General features: G+C 38.4%; 1 protein-coding gene across 1 annotated transcript in view; it reads right to left on the bottom strand.

The window, feature by feature from the left end:
* LOC149457887 (uncharacterized) overlaps positions 1–19,856 on the bottom strand; it is a 92,530-nt gene that overhangs the window by 36,499 nt on the left and 36,175 nt on the right. The window contains exons 4-5 of the mRNA XM_089682926.1: positions 13,932–14,045; positions 6,399–6,441 (exon numbers count right to left, since the gene is read on the bottom strand). Of these exons, the coding sequence (XP_089539052.1) occupies positions 6,399–6,441; positions 13,932–14,045 (157 nt within the window). The remainder of the gene's footprint in view (positions 1–6,398; positions 6,442–13,931; positions 14,046–19,856) is intronic.

Genomic DNA, 19,856 nt, shown 5'->3' with positions numbered 1-19,856 from the left:
GATCCATGAATGCCAATTGGTAGATGCATGGAGAATCTTGCATATGAAAGATAGAGATTATACATTCTTCTCTAATGCACATCAGATGTATTCAAGGTTGGACTATGTATTAATAGAACACCACTTTATAGATTCAATGGTTAAAGCAGATATAGGAGTAATGACGCTCTCGGACCATGCCCCGGTCGTATTGAGGATGGGATGGGGAAAGAGGAAAACAGAAGGGGTAGGTTGGAGGCTGAACGAGGCACTTCTCAGGGACAAGGATACTGTACAAAGGATTGGGAAAGAAATTGAGAGATTCTTTAGAGAGAATGAGACAGAGGATGTGTCTAAGGCAACAGTATGGGAGTCTCACAAGTCATATATAAGAGGAATTCTGATTGCATTAGGGGCAAGAAAAAAAAGAGAAAGAAGAGAAAAAATCAGTGGACTCTTAAAGGATATATTGGAGTTAGAACAGATTCATAAAAATAGAATGGTAAAAGAAATTAAGCAGAAGATAATAAAAAAGAAAGAGGAACTGGAAACTCTGATGGAAGAGGAGAAAAGGAGAGTGTATAACAAAGTATTAAGTGAAAACTATAAATGGGGAGATAGGCCAGGAAAATATCTAATGAGATCCTTAAGGGAAAAAAAAAAATAGGAATTATATAGACAAAATAAAGAGCCCTAAGGGAGAATTGGCCCACTCAAATAAAGAGATTGCAAAGATATTTGTGGATTATTATAGGAAGCTGTATAATATTATCCCAAACGAGGAAATAAATAATAGGGAAGAGGAAAAAAAGGAAAAAAAGGAAGATTTATTTAAAAAATGCGGGATTACCAAAAATAAAAGAGGATCAACTAAATTCCCTAGAAGCAAAGATCACACAAGAAGAGATAAAGGTAGTAGTAAAAAATATAGAGATGGGGAAGAGCCCAGGACCAGATGGGTATACAGAAGGGTACTATAAAACATTTAGCGAAATATTAAATCCCAAATTAGAAAAATATATGAATGCCCTGGGAGGGGAGATGGACATGAGGGGAGAATCTTTACAGGCTCATGTAGTTCTGTTACATAAAGAAGGGAAAGACTCCTCACAGTGCTCGAGTTACAGGCCCATTTCACTGTTGAATTTAGACACTAAGATATATGCAAAAGTCCTAGCGAACAGGTTGAAGGAGTTTATGCCTGAATGGATACATGGAGACCAGGTGGGCTTTGTCCCGGGAAGAGAGGGCAGGGTCAATGGGTTGAGATCCCTGATGCTGATATAGAGAGGTAAAAAGGGGGAGGTACCGGTAGTGGCCCTTTCAGTTGACGCAGAAAAGGCCTTCGATAGAGTATACTGGGGCTTCATGATGGACACCTTAGAAGCCCTGGGAATTGGAGGTAGAATGAGGAAATGGATTGGAAAACTGTACAGTAAACTCTCAGCAGTGGTAATAGTAAATGGGGAAAAAACAGAGCCCATCGGGATGTCAAATGGAACAAGACAGGGCTGCCCTTTGTCCCCCTTATTATATGTTTTGTCGATAGAGCCTCTCTTATCAACAATAAGGAAAAATGGAGATATAAGGGGAATCCAGATAGGAAGTGTAGAACATAAAGTGGCAGCTTTTGCTGACGACCTGCTGTTTTATGTGGGGAATCCCAGGATAACACTCCCAAACCTAATGAAGCTGCTGAAGGAATACGGAGAATTATCAAATTTAAAAATTAATCCAACAAAAACGGAGATCTTAAACATAAATATCCCAAAGAGTGAACAAGAGAAAATACAAGAAGAATTTCCCTTTATTTGGAAAGAAAGAGATATAAAATACTTGGGAGTAAGGCTTAGCGCGTCGTATAAAACCTTGTATAAACTAAACTATATTTCATTACTAAATGAAGTAAAGGGCGAATTAAATGCATTAGAGAGGGGAACCCCATCGTGGATAGGACGTATAAACCGGGTAAAAATGATAATCGTACCAAAAATTTTATATAGATTCCAAATGATACCAATTAAACTCCCGGAAGCCTTTTTCAAAGTAATAAAAAGAATGATAACGGGATATATTTGGAGGAAGAAAAAACCAAGGGTGTCCCACGAAATATTAAGTAGAGATAAAAAGAAGGGAGGTTTGGGAGTTCCAGATATAAAGAGATATTATAAAGCAGTAATATTAGGGAGAATCTTTGATTGGACATTCAATTTAGAAAGGAAGAGTTGGGTAAAAATTGAGAATACACTTAGTGGAACTAATTTGAATAGAATAATATGGCTACCGACACAATATAGAGGATTAAGGGAGGATTTGAGTTTGTACACTGTAAACGTATTAAGGGAATGGGATAAAATACACAAAAATATGAAATGGGAATTTAACTCTATACTTATGCCACTAAGAAATACAGAATATTTTACACCAGGTAGAGAAGAGATAACAGGTAGATGGTTTATGAAGGAGGATGTCCAACTCAGAGATATAATGGGGAATGGGAAATTGAAGACCTTTAAAGAGTTGGAAAAGGAAAAGGGAAACATCTTCACTAGGTTAGATGAGTGGCGTTATTATCAATTAAAATGTTTCTGGGGAAATCTCCCAAAACCCCTGAGACCCAAAAAGGATTGGAATTTGTTTGAAAGGTTGTTAGATGCACGGGGTGATGGGAAACATGGAATAGCTAAAGTATATGGAATTCTCACAGAGTTGCACACAAACACTAAACCATTGCACATTGTGAATTGGGAAAGAGATATGGGGGTGGTATTAGATGAAGGAAAACAGAAAAAAATAAATAGATTAGTTCACGAAAATGTAAGCTTGAGAGATGTGGAATTAAATTATAAATGTTTGACAAGATGGCACATTGTTCCGAGTTTGGAGGGTAAGATAAATGCGGAGAGATCACAGCGGTGTTGGCGAGAGTGTGGGGAAGTGGGGACAGTTTATCACATTTGGTGGGAATGTCCAATGATTCAAATATTCTGGAAAAAAATAATATACTTAATAGAGAACATCACTGAAATGAACATCGGGTTAGATCCTGGGATGTGCCTGTTACACAGTTCAGAGCTATCAGTTAGTAAATATAAGAAATTAGGTTTGGGGTATTACTTGAACGCAGCAAAAAACCTGATCCCTAAGTATTGGAAGAAAAAAGAAATACCAAAAGAGGAAGAGTGGATAGAGAGAGTAAACTGGACTAAGGAGAGGGAGAAGACATATTATATTCAGGAAGATAAGATGGAATTATATCTCGCGAAATAGGAAAAATGGGAAAACTTTGTAACAAGTATGAGAAAGTGATAAGTAGAACGTCATAGAGAAACAACTGGGAAGGTTATGCTTGCTTTAGATACAAGACAAGGAATTGCAGAGTGGGGGGGGGAGGGGCTAAGGTTTTAAGAGGGGGGTAAAGGAAGAAATAAGAAATAATTGTATATTTATGATGTTTGAGATGTAATTGTCTATTCTTATTTTTCTATTGTTATTTCTGTGAAAATGATTAATAAATATTTAAATAATAAAAAATAAACACATGGCTGGAGGTAGACTCCAAGCTATGGCACATCGTAAAAAATCCTATCAAAATGAATAAAGGAATTTCCAAGCTTTATAAACTTTTACATTATGATCGCGATCTGTCCACGGTACTTAGCGTAGGCCGGTGGGAAAAGGATCTCCAAAGATCCTTTACAAGAGATGAGTGGGAGGAAGCCTTGAACAGCAGCTTGAGTATTTCTAAATGTACTAATCACTGGGATTGCTCCCTGAAAATAATGCATCGTAGCTACTTCACTCCATATAAATTATCTAAAATGTACCCTAACACATCACCACTATGTTGGAGAAATTGTGGCGGAGAGGGGAATATACTTCACATTTTGTGGAAGTGTCCTTGCTTGCAATCATTCTGGAGGGAGGTTTTCACACTTATTTCTAGGGTGTCAGGTACAGTTTCCCTTCCGGCCCCACACTTGGCCCTTCTTAACCTCAAGCTAAACCTTTTTTCTAGTAAATATAGAACAATCATAGGTCACATTCTTATCGCTGCTAGACTGGCTATTACTAGAAGATGGAAATCGTCGAATTCTCCTTGCATTTCAGAAGTCATCCAAAGAGTACAGACACACTATGTGTATGAGAGGGCTCTGGCGCTCAGTCATTACTCTACGGAGAAGTTTGATGCGAAATGGTTCCATTGGAAAGAATTATCTCTGCCATTCAATATTACTGTATAGAAATTACTGCAAGATTGCCATACAGGATAATACGTCAGCTTTGGTATCCTCTTGTTCATGTGGTTGCTCTTTCTTCACTCTTTTTCTCCTCCCTTTCCTTTCTTTCCATCTGGGTTCTGTTTTTTCTCCTTTTTTCTTTCTTTTTCTTCTCCATATTATCTATATGTATATATTTTGGAGGTCGGGTTCGGGTGGGCCCGCTCTGTCGGGTCTTATGTGAATAGATTCCACAAAGCGCTGTGCACATATGGTATGTTTTGTTTATGTGTGATCATATGCACTGGAAGTATAACCTCTTTACATCTGCTACCCTTGCTATTTTACACATATATTAGTCATGTATGTATGCTATAGTGCTAAGAAAAAGATGTGCTTAAATTCTAATCTGAACCTGCACTGTTGTTGATATATTTGTTTTTTTAAACTTATTAAAAAAGATTTGAAAAGGATAGAATAGAATAAAATAGAATAGAAAATAAAAGGATAGAATAAAACAGAATCAAATAGAAAGTAATAGAATACAATAGAATAGCATAGAAAATAACAGACAAATATAGAATGGAAACTAAAAGAATAGAATAAAAAATAAAGGAATATAATAGAAAAGAGTAAAATAAAATGAATACAGTCATCTTCCGAATTTCAAAATTGAAATTTTTTATTTTAAAATTCGAATTTCGGTTTTATTCATTCTATTCTATTCTATTTTTCTATTCTATTCATCTATATTATATTATTTCATATTCTATTCTATTCTGTACAGCAGGCCAAGTAGGAATCATCATCTTATTTCACTTTTATACCTTACTGTATTTATTGCAATATGTTTCCATTTCAATTTCTATTTTTCAAATGTTCTATTCTGTTCTATGTTATTCCTTTTCTATTCTATTCCTTTATTTTCTATTCTATTCTTTTTTCTTCTATTATATTCTATTAAGCAGCCTAAGTAGGAATCCCCTTATTTCACTTTTATACCTTATTTTATTTATTGAAATAAGTTTCCATTTCAAATTTGAATTTATTTTTTAATTCAAATTCATATTCTATTGTATTCCTTTATTTTATTTTATTTTATTTTCTATTCTATTCTGTTTTATTCTATTATATTCTATTAAGCAGCCTAAATAGGAATCCTCTTATTTCCCTTTTATACCTTACTTTATTTATTGCAATATGTTTCCATTGAAAATTTGAATATTTTTTTAATTCAAATTCATATTCTATTGTATTCCTTTATTTTCTATTCTATTCTGTTTTATTCTGTTCTATTATTTTATATTTTTTTCTATGCTGTTCTATTTAACTTAATTATTTTCTTTTAAATTTTCTATTCTTTTCAATTATGTTTTATTCTATTGTTTTCTATTCTATTATAGGTCTTTATTTTCTATTCTATTCTATTCTATTCTATTTTGTTTTATTCTATATTATTATATTCTGTTCTTTTCTATGCTATTGTATTCTATTATGTTTTATTCTATTCTATTCTTTTCTATTTAATTCTAGAAAGCAGCCTAAGTAGGAATAATCATCTTATTTCACTTTTATACCTTATTGTATTTTTTGCAATAAGTTTCCATTTCGAACTCAAATTCATTTTCCAATTCAAATTAATTTTCTATTCTCTTCCTTTATTGCTAGAATTTCTATTATATTCTGTTTTATTCTTTTTTTTTCTATTATATTATGTTTTATTCTGTTATTTTCTATTCTATCATGTTTTATTTTTATTCTCTTTTCTATTCCTTTATTTTCTATTCCATTCTGTTTTATTCTATTCTGTTATTTCTTTATTCCACTTTTTTTTCTATTCTATAGTATAAAGCAGTCTAAGTAGGAATCATCATTTTATTTCACTTTTATACCTTACTGCATTTATTGCAATTTCGAAAATTGGAAATAACAAATATATGAAACAAATCTAAATATACGAAATGAATTCCGAAACGAATCATTCTAACAGAACGAATATGACGAAATTAAAATATTAATGAACGAATTGGAAACTAAACTAATTTTTCCATCCTGCGCATCCCTACTGTCTTTCTATGCAAAAGAGATTTCAGACACAGATTTCATGAGTATTAGAAAACCAGTGCTACTAACCAGTGTTAAAAAAAGAAAAACAATAGCTGTTATCCCTACTAGAAGCCAGAAAATTCTAATACTCACTCATCTTGTCCCCTTCAGTTTGTGTCTTCGAGGCAGCTGCAGGCTAGAAAAATGCATCTGGTCAAAACAGAGACAAGGCCAAACAAAGATGTTGATATTCAACATAGCATAGGGCAAGGTTACTCATCAAAATATGAACATGTGCAAGTGCCAAGTTTCACAGAGCATTCCCTATTAAAAACAGGATTTTGAACTGTTACCCTGAACTGCTCACAAACCGTTCTTCTTCCAAATCTTTTATATGGCATGCAGGAGACCTCAAAAGGAGTTTTTGTATATGGGTTAAGGGTTTTGTATATGTTAGGGATATAATTCATTTTTATTTAGTGAGAAACTAAGCGCCTTCCCTTTACATGCAAAAAAGTGATATATACTACCTTACACAAACAGTGCATCTTCTGTGCAATAAAATATAAATAATTACTCAACCATTTAGTGTGCCAACAAAAAAAAATACAAAAAATGTTAGCTGCCCCTTGGAGTGAAAAATCACTTATTACAATATACTCAAATAAGGTATGCCGCTAAACATACATAATAGATAAACAATATTCCAAAAGTGATATAAATTAATGAGTCCAAAGTCAAGAACAAAAACAAGAACAAAAGTCTCACACCAGGTTGTAGATCAAAAACAATGCTGCATAATCCATAAACCGGAAGTGGAAGTGACATCACCAGATCCGAATGTGGCAGAATCGCGTCTAGCCACATCCGGGTCTGGTGACGTCATTTCCGCTTCGGGTTTATGGAACGCACGCCAACTTTCCTGTCGAGCGGTGCTAGTATCCTCCTGAGTGTATTAGTCCTGAGGATTGAGCACCAACTAATGTGAGTGCATATTTGGTATATTTTTAAAATAAACCTACTATACTATGAGCCATTTCTCCTTCTGATTCTTGCTAACCTTGGCTATGGAGTAAATTGGGAGACCGTTGAGAAGATATACACTGATGTTCCAAACTCTTGGGGACACAAAGTGCATTAGGCCTTCTTTTAATTAAGAGGTCATGGATGGTTGGTGAATGCAATATATTGCCTTATGGTGGTGGAGCACAAAGAATCTGCATGGAGCAATTTATTTGGCACCAGAAGATTATGCACCATTGTTTTTGATCTACAACCTGGTGTGGGACTTTTGTTCTTGTTTTTGTTCTTGACTTTGGACTCATTAATTTACCGTATTTTCCGGCGTATAAGATGACTTTTTGACCCTTGAAAATCTTCTCAAAAGTCGGGGGTCATCTTATATGCCGGTATAAGCCAGGGCAGCACTTTTTAGGGGGGCGGCGCTGTGATACTAATGATGGGGCATTATTCCTCCCACTGACACCAATGAAGGGGCACTATTCCTCCCACTGACACCAATGATGGGGCACTATTCCTCCCACTGACACCAACGATGGGGCACTATTCCTCCCCCCACTGACACCAACGATGGGGCACTATTCCTCTCCCCACTGACGGGGTACTATTCCTCCCACTGACACCAATGTTGGGACACTATTCCTCCCACTGACACCAATGATGGGGCGCTATTCCTCCCACTGACACCAATGATGGGGCGCTATTCCTCCCACTGACACCAATGATGGGGCGCTATTCCTCCTACTGACACCAATGATGGGGCACGATTCCTCCCACTGACACCAATGATGGGGCGCTATTCCTCCCACTGACACCAATGATGGGGCACGATTCTTCCCACTGACACCAATGATGGGGTGCTATTCCTCCCACTGACACCAATGATGGGGCATGATTCCTCCCACTGACACCAATGATGGGGCGCTATTCCTCCCACGGACACCAATGATGGGGTGCTATTCCTCCCACTGACACCAATGATGGGGCACGATTCTTCGCTCTGACACCAATGATGGGGCACGATTCCTCGCTCTGACACCAATGATGGGGCACGATTCCTCCCACTGACACCAATGATGGGGCACTATTCCTCCCACTGACACCAATGATGGGGCACTATTCCACCCACTGACACTAATGATGGGACACTATTCCTCACACACTGTCACTAATGATGGGGCACCATCATTGGTGTCAATGGGAGGAATAGTGCCTTCCCTGAGACAAGCACCGTCACAAGGTGTGCAGGTGGAAGGGGCATGTCAGCCTCCCTGTTTAATCCCCTCTGTCGTTTTATTGGTGTCTCCTGCTGTACAGCATCTTCATTTGCTAGGATGTAGGTGGCCCCTGGTGCAGAGCATCCTTGGTTGCTGGGACAGAGGTCACCATATTCATCATAACAGCCAATGGTGCTGTGCGGCAGGGGCCACCTGCATCCTACCAACAAAGGATTCTGTGAAACAAGAGCCACCTGCATCCTAGCAAAAATGGATGCTGTACAGCAGGGGCTTTCACTGTTGTGTGTTATACCTATTTGTAAATCCTGTCAGTCTGTTTTACAGTTGCAAGAAAAAGTATGTGAACCCCTTGGGATTACATTGAGTTTTGCATGAATTGGGCACAAAATGTGCTCTGAACGTCATCTAAGTCACAACAATAGAAGAACACAGTCTGCTGAACATAATACTACACAAACGTTAGATGTTGCCATGGTTTAATTGCACATCACATGTAAACATTCACAGTGCAGGGAGGAAAAAGTATGTGAACCTTTGGACTTAATAACTGGTTGACCCTCCTTTGGCAGCAATAACCTCAGCCAAACGTTTCCTGTAGTTGCAGATCAGACCTGCACAACGATCTGGAGTCATTTTGGACCACTCCTCTTCACAAAACTGTTTCAGTGTAGCAATATTCTTGGGATGTCTGGTGTGAATCGCTCTCTTAAGGTCATGCCACAGCATTTCAATGGGGTTGAGGTCAGGACTCTGACTGGGCCACTCCAGAAGACGTATTCTGTGCTGTTGCAGCCATTGTTTTGTTGAATTACTTGTATGCTTTGGGTCATTGTCCTGTTGCATCACCCATCCTCTGCGGAGCTTCAGTTGGCGGACAGATGGTCGTATGTTTTCCTGCAAAATGTCTTGATAAACTCTGGAATTCATTTTCCCATCAATGACAACAATCCATCCAGGCCCTGAGGCAGCAAAGCAGCCCCAAACCATGATGCTCCCTCCGCCATGTTTCACAGTGGGGATGAGGTTTTGATGTTGGTGTGCTGTGCCTTTTTTTCTCCACACATAGTGTTGTGTGTTCTTCCCAAACAACTCAATCTTGGTTTCACCTGTCCACAGAATATTTTGCCAGTAGTGCTGTGGAACATCCAGGTGATCTTTTGCAAACTTCAAACGTGCTGCAATCTTCTTTTTGGACAGCAATGGCTTCCTCCATGGTGTCCTCCCATGTACTCCATTCTTGTTTAATGTTTTCCTTATTGTAGATGTGTCAACAAAAATGTTAGCATGTGCCAGAGATTTCTGTAGGTCTTTAGCTGACACTCTGGGATTCTTCTTTACCTCATGCAGCATTCTGCGCTGTGCTCTTGCAGTCATTTTTAAAGGACGACCACGCCTAGGGAGAGTAGCAACAGTGCTAAACTTTCTCCATTTGTAGACAGTCTGTCTAACCGTGGACACATGAACATCAAGGCTTTTGGAGACACTTTTGTAACCCTTTCCAGCTTCATGCAAGTCAACAATTCTTGATCGTAGGTCTTCTGAGAGCTCTTTTCTGCGAGGCATGGTTCACATCAGACAGTGCTTCTTGAAACCAGTAAACCCAAAACAGGTGTGTGTTTTTTAAGGGCAGGACAGCTGTCAGCAACACATCCAATATCATCACACTGATTGGAGTCAAGGTTGGCTCACTCCTGGCTCCAATTAGCTCTGGGAGAAGTCATTAAGCTAGGGCCTCACATACTTTTTCCTCCCTGCACTGTGAATGTTTACATGTTATGTGCAATTAAACCATGGCAACATCTAATGTTTGTGTAGTATTATGTTCAGCAGACTGTGTTCTTCTATTGTTGTGACTTAGATGACGTTCAGAGCACATTTTATGCCCAATTCATGCAAAACTCCACGTAATCCCAAGGGGTTCACATACTTTTTCTTGCAACTGTATATCAGTCATACCATGACCAGTAAAAAGACATAGGGGTAGAACAGGATAACTTGGACTTGCTGACACCCCCCCCCCCCCCCCCAAAGCACGCTCACTGAACAAGGGGCAATGACAACTAAGCTCTGCCCTCCTTCAATATTTATAACTCCCACAAATTGGGCTGTTATCAGGGAAGGAGCAGAGACACTGGAAAGTAATAACTAAAGAAGGGATTTTCTTTAAATGTTAATATCCTTTTATTGGAAACTAAGATGGGTATTTAAACATAAATGTGTGAACCTGTTTTCACATTTTTAATGCACATGAAATGTTATTTTAAAAAAAGAATTCTTTCAAATATGAAAGCAGAATTTTCACCTGAAAAAATAAAATAAAAGCCAGCAGCTACAAAAACTGTACAGTAGCTGCTAACTTTTAAAATACAGACACTTACCTGTCTCTCAGTCCAGCGGTGTCCTCACCACCGCTGGTTTCACTGGCCGTCTTCTTTCCCTGGCTCCAGCATCTTTAGTGTGGGCACCCGGATGTGACAGCTTGCGGCTTCACAGCTAGGTGCCCAATGCTCATTCGTGAGAAGCGCTGTGCTTTGTGACCTGTCATGTGTCCCAGAAGACTATGGGGAGGGAGGGGGGAGGACAACTTCTGCTTCCAATCACCTAGGCGATCGCATCGGAAGAGGGATCGGGTGCCTGTCAAATTCGGGTACCTTAATCGGGAGTGGGGGACAAAGCATTAAAGCATTTCTCTTTTGGGTGGAGATCCACTTGAACTTATAAAAACTTCTAACCATAACGTGTAGTAATACTGTATAGGTGAACCTGAGTAGACAGTCAGCTGGCTTTGGCCACAGCCTAGCGGTGAAAGTGGCAGAGAAGCAGTGGCCAGTGAGTAGCTGAATTCCCCGATTGGTTAAAATCTCTGCTTGGTCTTATGGGACACCATTTTGTGTCTGTTGCCCTGTTGAAGAGATTTCAAGTCACATCCTGAGAAGAAGTGGAGGTACTCACTGAGCCCAGGTTGTCCTAGACCTGTCCCCAGCTAGTGACTGGACAGTAAAAGTAGAAAGTAGAAGTAGCACAGTGATGATCTCATGCTTCTGTCACTCTAATGTGTCTTCCTATCAGCATTCTGCTTGTCAGCCAATATGCTGATTGGCTGTACTGGATTGTAGTTCTTCTTCCTGTCCCTCTCCAATTCTGCTAATTGGAGACTACAAGAGGCTGATTCCAGGTCATATTCAGGAACGTACACTGCTTGCAGTCTGTCTTTAATACCCTTAATGATGTATTCACAGACTCGGCTTATTTGAGTATTTCATGTGTAACTTATAGTACTGTATAACTAAAAGAAAAACTTTTTTTTAGTTTTGAATAGAGTGGAGAAAGACTAAAAAACTTGCCAGGTTTTTATTGCTGTCTGTGTCCCATCGGGAAGATTGACCCTCTCTATTTGTCATGTTTACCATTTTCACCAAAATTAAAAGTACATTAAAAATTTTGGGTTATCCCTAGAGTAGTAATAGAGGGTAAATTTCCCAATGGGGACACTAGTTCTGGTGCCCCTGGCAACAACCAGGGATTCCCTCATTTTGTAGGGATTTCTTATCACTTCCTGTTTTGGCTATGGGTCAGAAAGTAAAAGGAAATCTCCCATGGGAAAAAGAAGACAAAAAAACTACCAGGCGTTATAACCCTCCCTTACTCTATCCAAAATGAAAAAAAGTTTTGCCTTTAGTTCTACTTTAAGTCCAGCTTTAACCACTTCCTGCCCAGGCCAATTTTCAGCTTTCAGTGCTGTCACACTTTGAATGACAATTGGGAGGTCATGCAACACTGTACCCATATGACATTTTTAGCATTTTTTTTTCACAGAAATAGAGCTTTCTTTAGGAGGTATTTAATCACCACTGTTTTTTTTATTGTTTGCTAAATAAATGAAAAAGACTGAAAATTTTGAAAAACAAATTTTTTTCTTTGTTTCTGCTTGCAAATATATAATTGTTCTTTATAAATTTAGATCAAAATGCATTTTGCTACATTTCTCTGGTGACAATAACCCAAATCAGTGCTTAGTATTTAGTCTGTAAGAAACTATGGTATATACAGAATCTGAAAATCTAGCAAACCTGCTGTACTGACGGCCTAAATTCTTGAGGCCTGAAAATGCCAGGACATTAAAAATATCCCCCAAATGACCCCTTTTTGAAAAGTAGATAGTCTGAGGTATTTAGTAAGAGGCATGGTGAGTTTTTTGAAATTGTAAATTTTTTGTCACAATTTTTTTGAAAATGAAAAAATTAAAAAAAAATGTTTTTTCACAATTTAAAAACATTTGTACATACTGTCACCACTACAGTACAGCATCATCATATATCTGGTGTGGCGGAGATCAGGGACACTGAATGGTGACAGTAAGTAAAAAAAAAAAAAAGTTTTCAAAATTTTCAACATTTTTTTGTTTTTTATTACATTTTTCTATTTTTTACATACAGTGTTTTTTAGACACTATGATTGCCTATAATATGCATTCTTTTATTCTGAATGAAATTTTTTTTATTCAATGTTTACTATTGTAATTAGCTGTGATTGGCCACAGCTAATCACATGGTACAGATGGGCTGTGATTAATATTGTACCATGTGATCACTGTGACCAATCACAGAGCTGATCACAATAGTACACAATGAAAGGCATGAATCAAAGCCTTTCATTGTGTACAATTGTCATGTGATCTGCTGTGACTGGCCACAATGATCACATGGTTTCGTCAGCGGGCCGGTACAGTGATCTGTCTTTGGCTGTGTCTGGTGGACACAGCGGGTAACGGATCGCGCCGAAGTGCGTCCTGTGGAGCGCGTGCAAGGCATGATCCAGGGAGGATGTCATATGACGTCCTCCCAGGACAATAAGGCTCCCACCCAGCCATCACATTACAATAGGCCGAGTAGGAAGGGGTTAAAGAAGCACCAAGCCTTCCACACTCTATTCCAAAAATGTAAAGTGATGCTGTCATTATGGAATCCAAACTCAAAGTTGTATACTTACCTTTTTGGTGTGTAGTGAGATTTTGATGTTAAGACATATTTCATAGTATTGATATTAATCAGCATATGCATTACTATTAATATTCATATTATGCAGCAGGTAAGTTACTTATGCAGGCCATGGACGGTTCCTTTATTGGCCGAATTTTCATCCAAAAGAATAATCGGCCGATATTCGCACTGTTAGTGGGACAATGCCGTCGGCCGATTTTCGCGGTTCCTCCTTTCTTTTATCGGTCATGCTGGAAAATTTACGAAAAATGGCCGATTTTCATAATCATTGGTGGCAACAGAACTACCGATTTTTCATTTTTCGGCCAAAAATTCAGCCAATAAACAAACCGTCTATGGCCTGCATTAGTCTTGGAGTCGGCAGAGCATCTCACAATAAATATATACAGTATATTCCACAGCTAAGCTTTAGTTGAACTCTTGATTACCAGGTTAATGGTGACCGTGTTCTTCAATGAAGTGAACTCAAGACTTCTATGCCTGTAGTGAGTACAGGCATTAACAAGTGAACAGAAAGCTGTGTTGCTTGAATTTCTTTGACCCTGTTGAAAGAAAGTATAGTTTGAATAACAATATACTGTATATTTGGTATAAGGGTATGTTCACACTGCCCAGGTGCTACAACACTGCATGCTAAGTTGTGGTCTTTTTTGACAGGTAGTGATAGATTCGCCAGATTGACTTACTATGGGTTGTAAGGGCAAATTCTGTAAAAAAAAAAAGTGTTGCATCACCCTAAAATCCATACCAGACCCTAATCAAGGGAAATAATCTAATATTGATTTTGGTAGAGAATGAGCGCTGCTTTGTTTTCTGTGGGAGGAATTTATCTGAAGATACTGCCCCCTCCCCCCCCAAAATGAATGAGTAAGGGATCATTCACCTTACCCATAGGTACTCATTCACAAAAAAAGGAATGTAAATAAACACACCACAAGGTTAAAAAAAGTCCTTAAATTAAAAAACCCAGCTTCAATCACATAGTCCAGCTACTGTATGTAGATTACATCACTCGTGATGAGCGGGGAACCCTGACAACCCTGAGCAAGGAACGCTGAAAAAAACCCATGCTGACCCACGGACACATGTTCTCACAATGACCAAGAACCTGAACCCAATCCCTGTTAATGGGCATTAGTATACTCAATATACAGTATAACTTATAGTTTAATATATTATTCATCATTCTGATGGAAACATTATGCATTTAAAGGTTTAACTATATTTACTGTATACACAAATATTACATCAATGCCAGGGAGATAAATAGTGAGTTGTCACAACATCCCACCAGTACTGAACATCAGCATATGGCCCTCAGGACAAATACAAAATGTGTCAGATTTTTAAGGTATATGATCCCTCAAAAGAACCATCCATACACAGACATAATAAAATCCAATGGATATTGTTACAGCTTGACCAATCATGAGATTGGTCATATTAACCACTTAAATACCAGACACTTTCACCCCCTTCCTGCCCAGGCCAATTTTTAGCTTTTAGCACTGTCACACTTTGAATGACAATTGCTCGATCATGCAAAAATGTACACATATGAAATTTTTATCATTGTTTTTCACACAAATAGAGCTTTCTTTTAGTGGTATTTAAAACATCACTGAGTTTATTTTTTGCTAAATAAATGGAAAAAGACAGAAAATGTTGAAAAAAAAAACATGTTTTTCTTTGTCTCTGTTATAAAACTTTGCAAATAAATAATCTCTTTAAACAAATTTAGGCCAAAATGTATTACATTTCTTTGGTAAAAATAACCCAAATCAGTGTACTGTATATTATTTAGTCTATCTTATTATTGTATATAATTTAGTATATACAGTATATCTGAAAATCAATCCTGATGTACTGACACCATCTCATTTCTGAGGCCTGAACATGCCAGGACAATACAAATACAAAATGACCCCTTTTTGGAAAGTAGACAGTCCATAGTATTTAGCAGGAGGAATGGAAAGTTTTTTTAATTGTAATTTTGTGTCACAATTTTTGAAAAATTAAGAAATTAAAAAAAATGTGGGTTTTTCTTCACACTTTTTTTAAAATAATGTCACCAGTGCAGTACAGCATCATCATATAAATGGTGTGGCGGTGATCAGGAACACTGAACAACTTGTCAGAAGTGGTTCATGCTAATAGCAGAGAAATGAAGCAGCAGGCAGAAAGGGATATGTTTTGTTCATATTGCATGTCTGTGCAATACAACCACTTTAACCACTCAACACCCGCTAACAGTACTACCAGCGGGCAGCACAGTCAGGCTGGCCCACGTACTGGTAGGTTGCCCAGCACATGTGCACTACCACAGCCCCATGGGACATGCAGTGGCGTGATCCCGTCACTGCTATGACCCATGGACACAGCAGATCACAGCACTCTGTACCCATATAGGTTGATGGTTATGATTGGCCATAGCAATCATATGATTACAATGTAATCATGACTGCTTGGTTAGTGTTGTGAAGTTGTGATTGGCCCACAGCTATCACATGATACCTGACACCCCATCAACAGAAAGTAAGCTGTCATGAATGGAAAGCCATGGCATGTTAACTATTGCTCATAACAGTGAACATCACTGTTAAAAGCAATAACAGTGTTAAAAAGAAGTAAATCTTTAAACTTACTGTCACCAGTAAGTATTGCAGTGCTGTACAGTACTGTACTGGTGACCGTGGGTAAAAAAACTAATTTTATTTCATAACTTCATCTTCCATAAAAATTGGGACAAAAAAATACAACAGAAAAAATAACTCACAATGCCTCTTACTTTCCAAAAAGGGGTCATTTGAAGGGTATTTGTACAGTCCTGGCATTTTAAGGGCCTCAAGAAATTAGATCAGCTGTCAGTACATTAGGACTGATCAATTTCTTAAATATACAGTATATCCTATAGTTTGTGGACTCTATAACTTTCACCCAGTTTAAATAATATACACTGATTTGTGTTATTTTTACGAAAGAAGTGTAGTAAAATATATTTTGTCCTAAATTTGTGAAGAAAGATTATTTATTTGCAAATTTTAAAACAGAAACTAAGAAAAAAACATGTTCGCTTTTTTTATAGAATAATATTGTATTAAGAAATATGGCACATTGACGGTAACAACAACAATGCTAGAAGAAAACGTGGGTTTTTTTTAAAATTTTGGATATTTTTTATCTATATAATAAAAAATAAACAACTCAGTGGTGATCAAATACCACCAAAAAAAGCTCTATTTGTTTGAATAAAATGCAAAGAAATTTAAGTTGGGTACAGTATTGCATGACAAAGCAATTACCAGTTGAAAATGCGCAGTGCTGAATAGCAAACAATGCCCAGGTCTTGAAATGGGGTAAAACTTTCTGGAGGTCAAGTGGCTAAAAGAAAAACAATAAAAACATACAGAATGTATAACCCCTACTCCAATACATCTTCATCCGCAGCATAACCTGAATCCCATATACTCCACTCAGGAATGGCTATAATTGTAACTTTGCAGGCAGTTGCGGCAGCACGTATGCTCCACCCAGCGTGTTTATGTGTTATTTCTGTGTTATAACAGGAGCGGGGTATAACAGGTTACTTAAAGATGATGCGGTATGTCAGCATGAGAGACCCCTGAAGACATACATACCTTTGCATGAAACCCGGTGGGTGGAGCTTACATGCTGATGTCACACCACCACTTCTGGTTCGGAACTCCGACCATGCTTGTGAGTTCAATCGCACTTGTTTGCTTTTACCTAGGTGGATATATTTTATTTTTAATACATTTTTCTTTATATGGTTTATATGGGGAGCACTTTCCTCATGCAGTAACTGTTGCCCCCTGGTGGAGAGGAGTGTGAAAGCCTGTGGGTGCATGAAGGGGACTGTAGCTGAAATGTGAAAACAGGGACCATAAAACCTAATTAAACGCTGTCTGCTGCTGATGTTTGCAGCTCACTGCCTGATGAGTGCATATTGGTGGAGGTGTGGTTACACTTCTATTCAGGTTTTAAATATAACCACAGCAATTGTAATTGGGACTATAAGTGTACCTCCCAAGGTATAGCACAAAAAAAAGAAAATATCAATACATAAAAACCATAATTTATTATTGCTATATACATATATTACAAACATGATAAAAGATTTTAAATCTTAAAAATGAATAATGTAAAATGTCTGTTTGTGATATGTATATGGAAATAATAAATTATGGTTTTTATGTATTGATATTTTCTTTTTTTTTTGTGCTTTACCTAGGGAGGTACAATAGTCCCAATTACAATTTCTGTGATTATATTTAATATCTAGGGATGGTATCTCTGGAGGGAATATTAACCCCATATAAATCCTCCACATATGTCTTATGACTTTACGTGTATTCAGGTGCGGCCATCTACTTGGCACATCTGAATAATTTGGTGGTAGAATAATAAAGACACACTGTAATGAAATATTGTAATATGTATTTATTTATTTATACATTCATCTACAGATAATGAGGCATAAATAAATTGGTGGAACCTTTTATTGAAAGTGTTACTAAACCCACAACAGTAGAATCAGTCTGTATATGCAGTAAAGCATACTTGTTATACTCACTGTGGAATTGTGTTTTTTTTTTCCTTGGGAGAATGCATGTGATCAGCACAGGGCCAATCAGCACTTCCCAGACAGAGGTAAGGGGTTTTGCATCTTCCTAGAGCAGAAAAAAAACTCCTCCTACAAGTTTTAGGTAGTGCTTGGCTGAACACTGATAGAAGTCACAAGACTGCTCTAACTTCTTTTGAGAAAAGCTATTTAGCAGTTTATATTTACTAAAATAGTTGCACATGTTCTGTGTACTGTGGGAGACCAGATATATTGAATTCAGAGTCCTGTGTTTAGGAACACTTTAACCACTTCTTCAGGACCGCCTGCCCACATTGTACTGTGGATGGGTGGCTCATACAGGCACAGTGACATACCTGTACCTCACTGCCCAATTCTGGGATCAGGGCATGCAAGTGCCCCCACCCCCTTCCCACACAACAGCGAGAAGGAACAAAAAGATTTTTAGTGAAAAGCAGCACAAAATACACACATTAACACTTGTTAGGCGCACACTTAAACGCTTGATTACCCCAAGATGTTAACCCCTTCCCAGCCAATGTCATTAGTACAGTGATGGTGTATAGTATTATCATTGATCACTGTATTAGTGTGACTGATTATGTCAATTCCCACCCAGGGTCAGTGTCAGATTGCCCACCACAATGTCACAGTCCCACTGTAAGTCACTGATCACCGCCATTACTAGAATAAAAAAAATAAATAAACATTCCACTATATATACACTGCTCAAAAAAATTAAAGGAACACTTTTTAATCAGAGTATACCATCAAGTCAATTAAACTCCTGGGATATTGATCTGGTCAGTTAAGTAGCAGAGGGGGTTGTTAATCAGTTTCAGCTGCTTTGGTGTTAATAAAATTAGCAACAGGTGCACTAGATGGGCAACATTGAGACGACCCCCAAAACAGGAATGGTTTTAAAGGTGGAGGCCACTGACATTTTTTTCCTACTCATCTTTTCTCACTGTTTTTCACTAGTTTTGCATTAGGCTAGGGTCAGTGTCACTACTGGTTGCATGAGGTGATTCCTGGACCCTACAGAGGTTGCACAGTCAGTCCAGCTCCTCCAGGATTTTGAGAAGATTTGCTGTGTCTCCCAGCACAGCCTTTAAGAGCATGGAGGAGATTCCAGGAGACAGACAGTTACTCTAGGAGAGCTGGACAGGGCCGTAGAAGGTCCTTAACCCATCAGCAGGACCGGTAGCTGCTCCTTTGTGCAAGGAGGAACAGGACGAGCACTGCCAGAGCCCTACATAATGATCTCCAGCAGGCCACTGCTGTGAATGTCTCTGACCAAGCAATCAGAAACAGACTTCATGAGGGTGGCATGAGGGCCCGACGGCCTCTAGTGGGCACTGTGTTCACTGCCCGGCACCATGGAGCTCGATTGGCAATTGTCATTGAACACCAGAATTGGCAGGTCTGCCACTGGCGCCCTGTGCTTTTCACAGATGAGAGAAGGTTCACCCTGAGCACATGTGACAGACGTGAAAGGGTCTGGAGAAGATGTTATGCTGTCTTTAACATCGTTCAGCATGACCGTTTTGGTGGTGGGTTAGTGATGGTCTGGGGAGGCATATCCATGGAGGGACGCACAGACCTCTACAGGCTAGACAATGGTACCCTGACTGCCATTAGGTATCGTGATGAAATCCTTGGACCCATTGTCAAACCCTAGGCTGGTGCAGTGGGTCCTGGGTTCCTCCTGGTGCACGACAATGCCTGGTCTCATATGGCGAGAGTATGC

Source organism: Staurois parvus, unplaced genomic scaffold (assembly GCF_062004578.1).
Source record: "Staurois parvus isolate SC_StPar_1 unplaced genomic scaffold, SC_StPar_1.0 ptg000299l, whole genome shotgun sequence".
Classification (NCBI taxonomy): domain Eukaryota; kingdom Metazoa; phylum Chordata; class Amphibia; order Anura; family Ranidae; genus Staurois; species Staurois parvus.
This window is presented reverse-complemented; position numbering and strand designations above follow the sequence as displayed.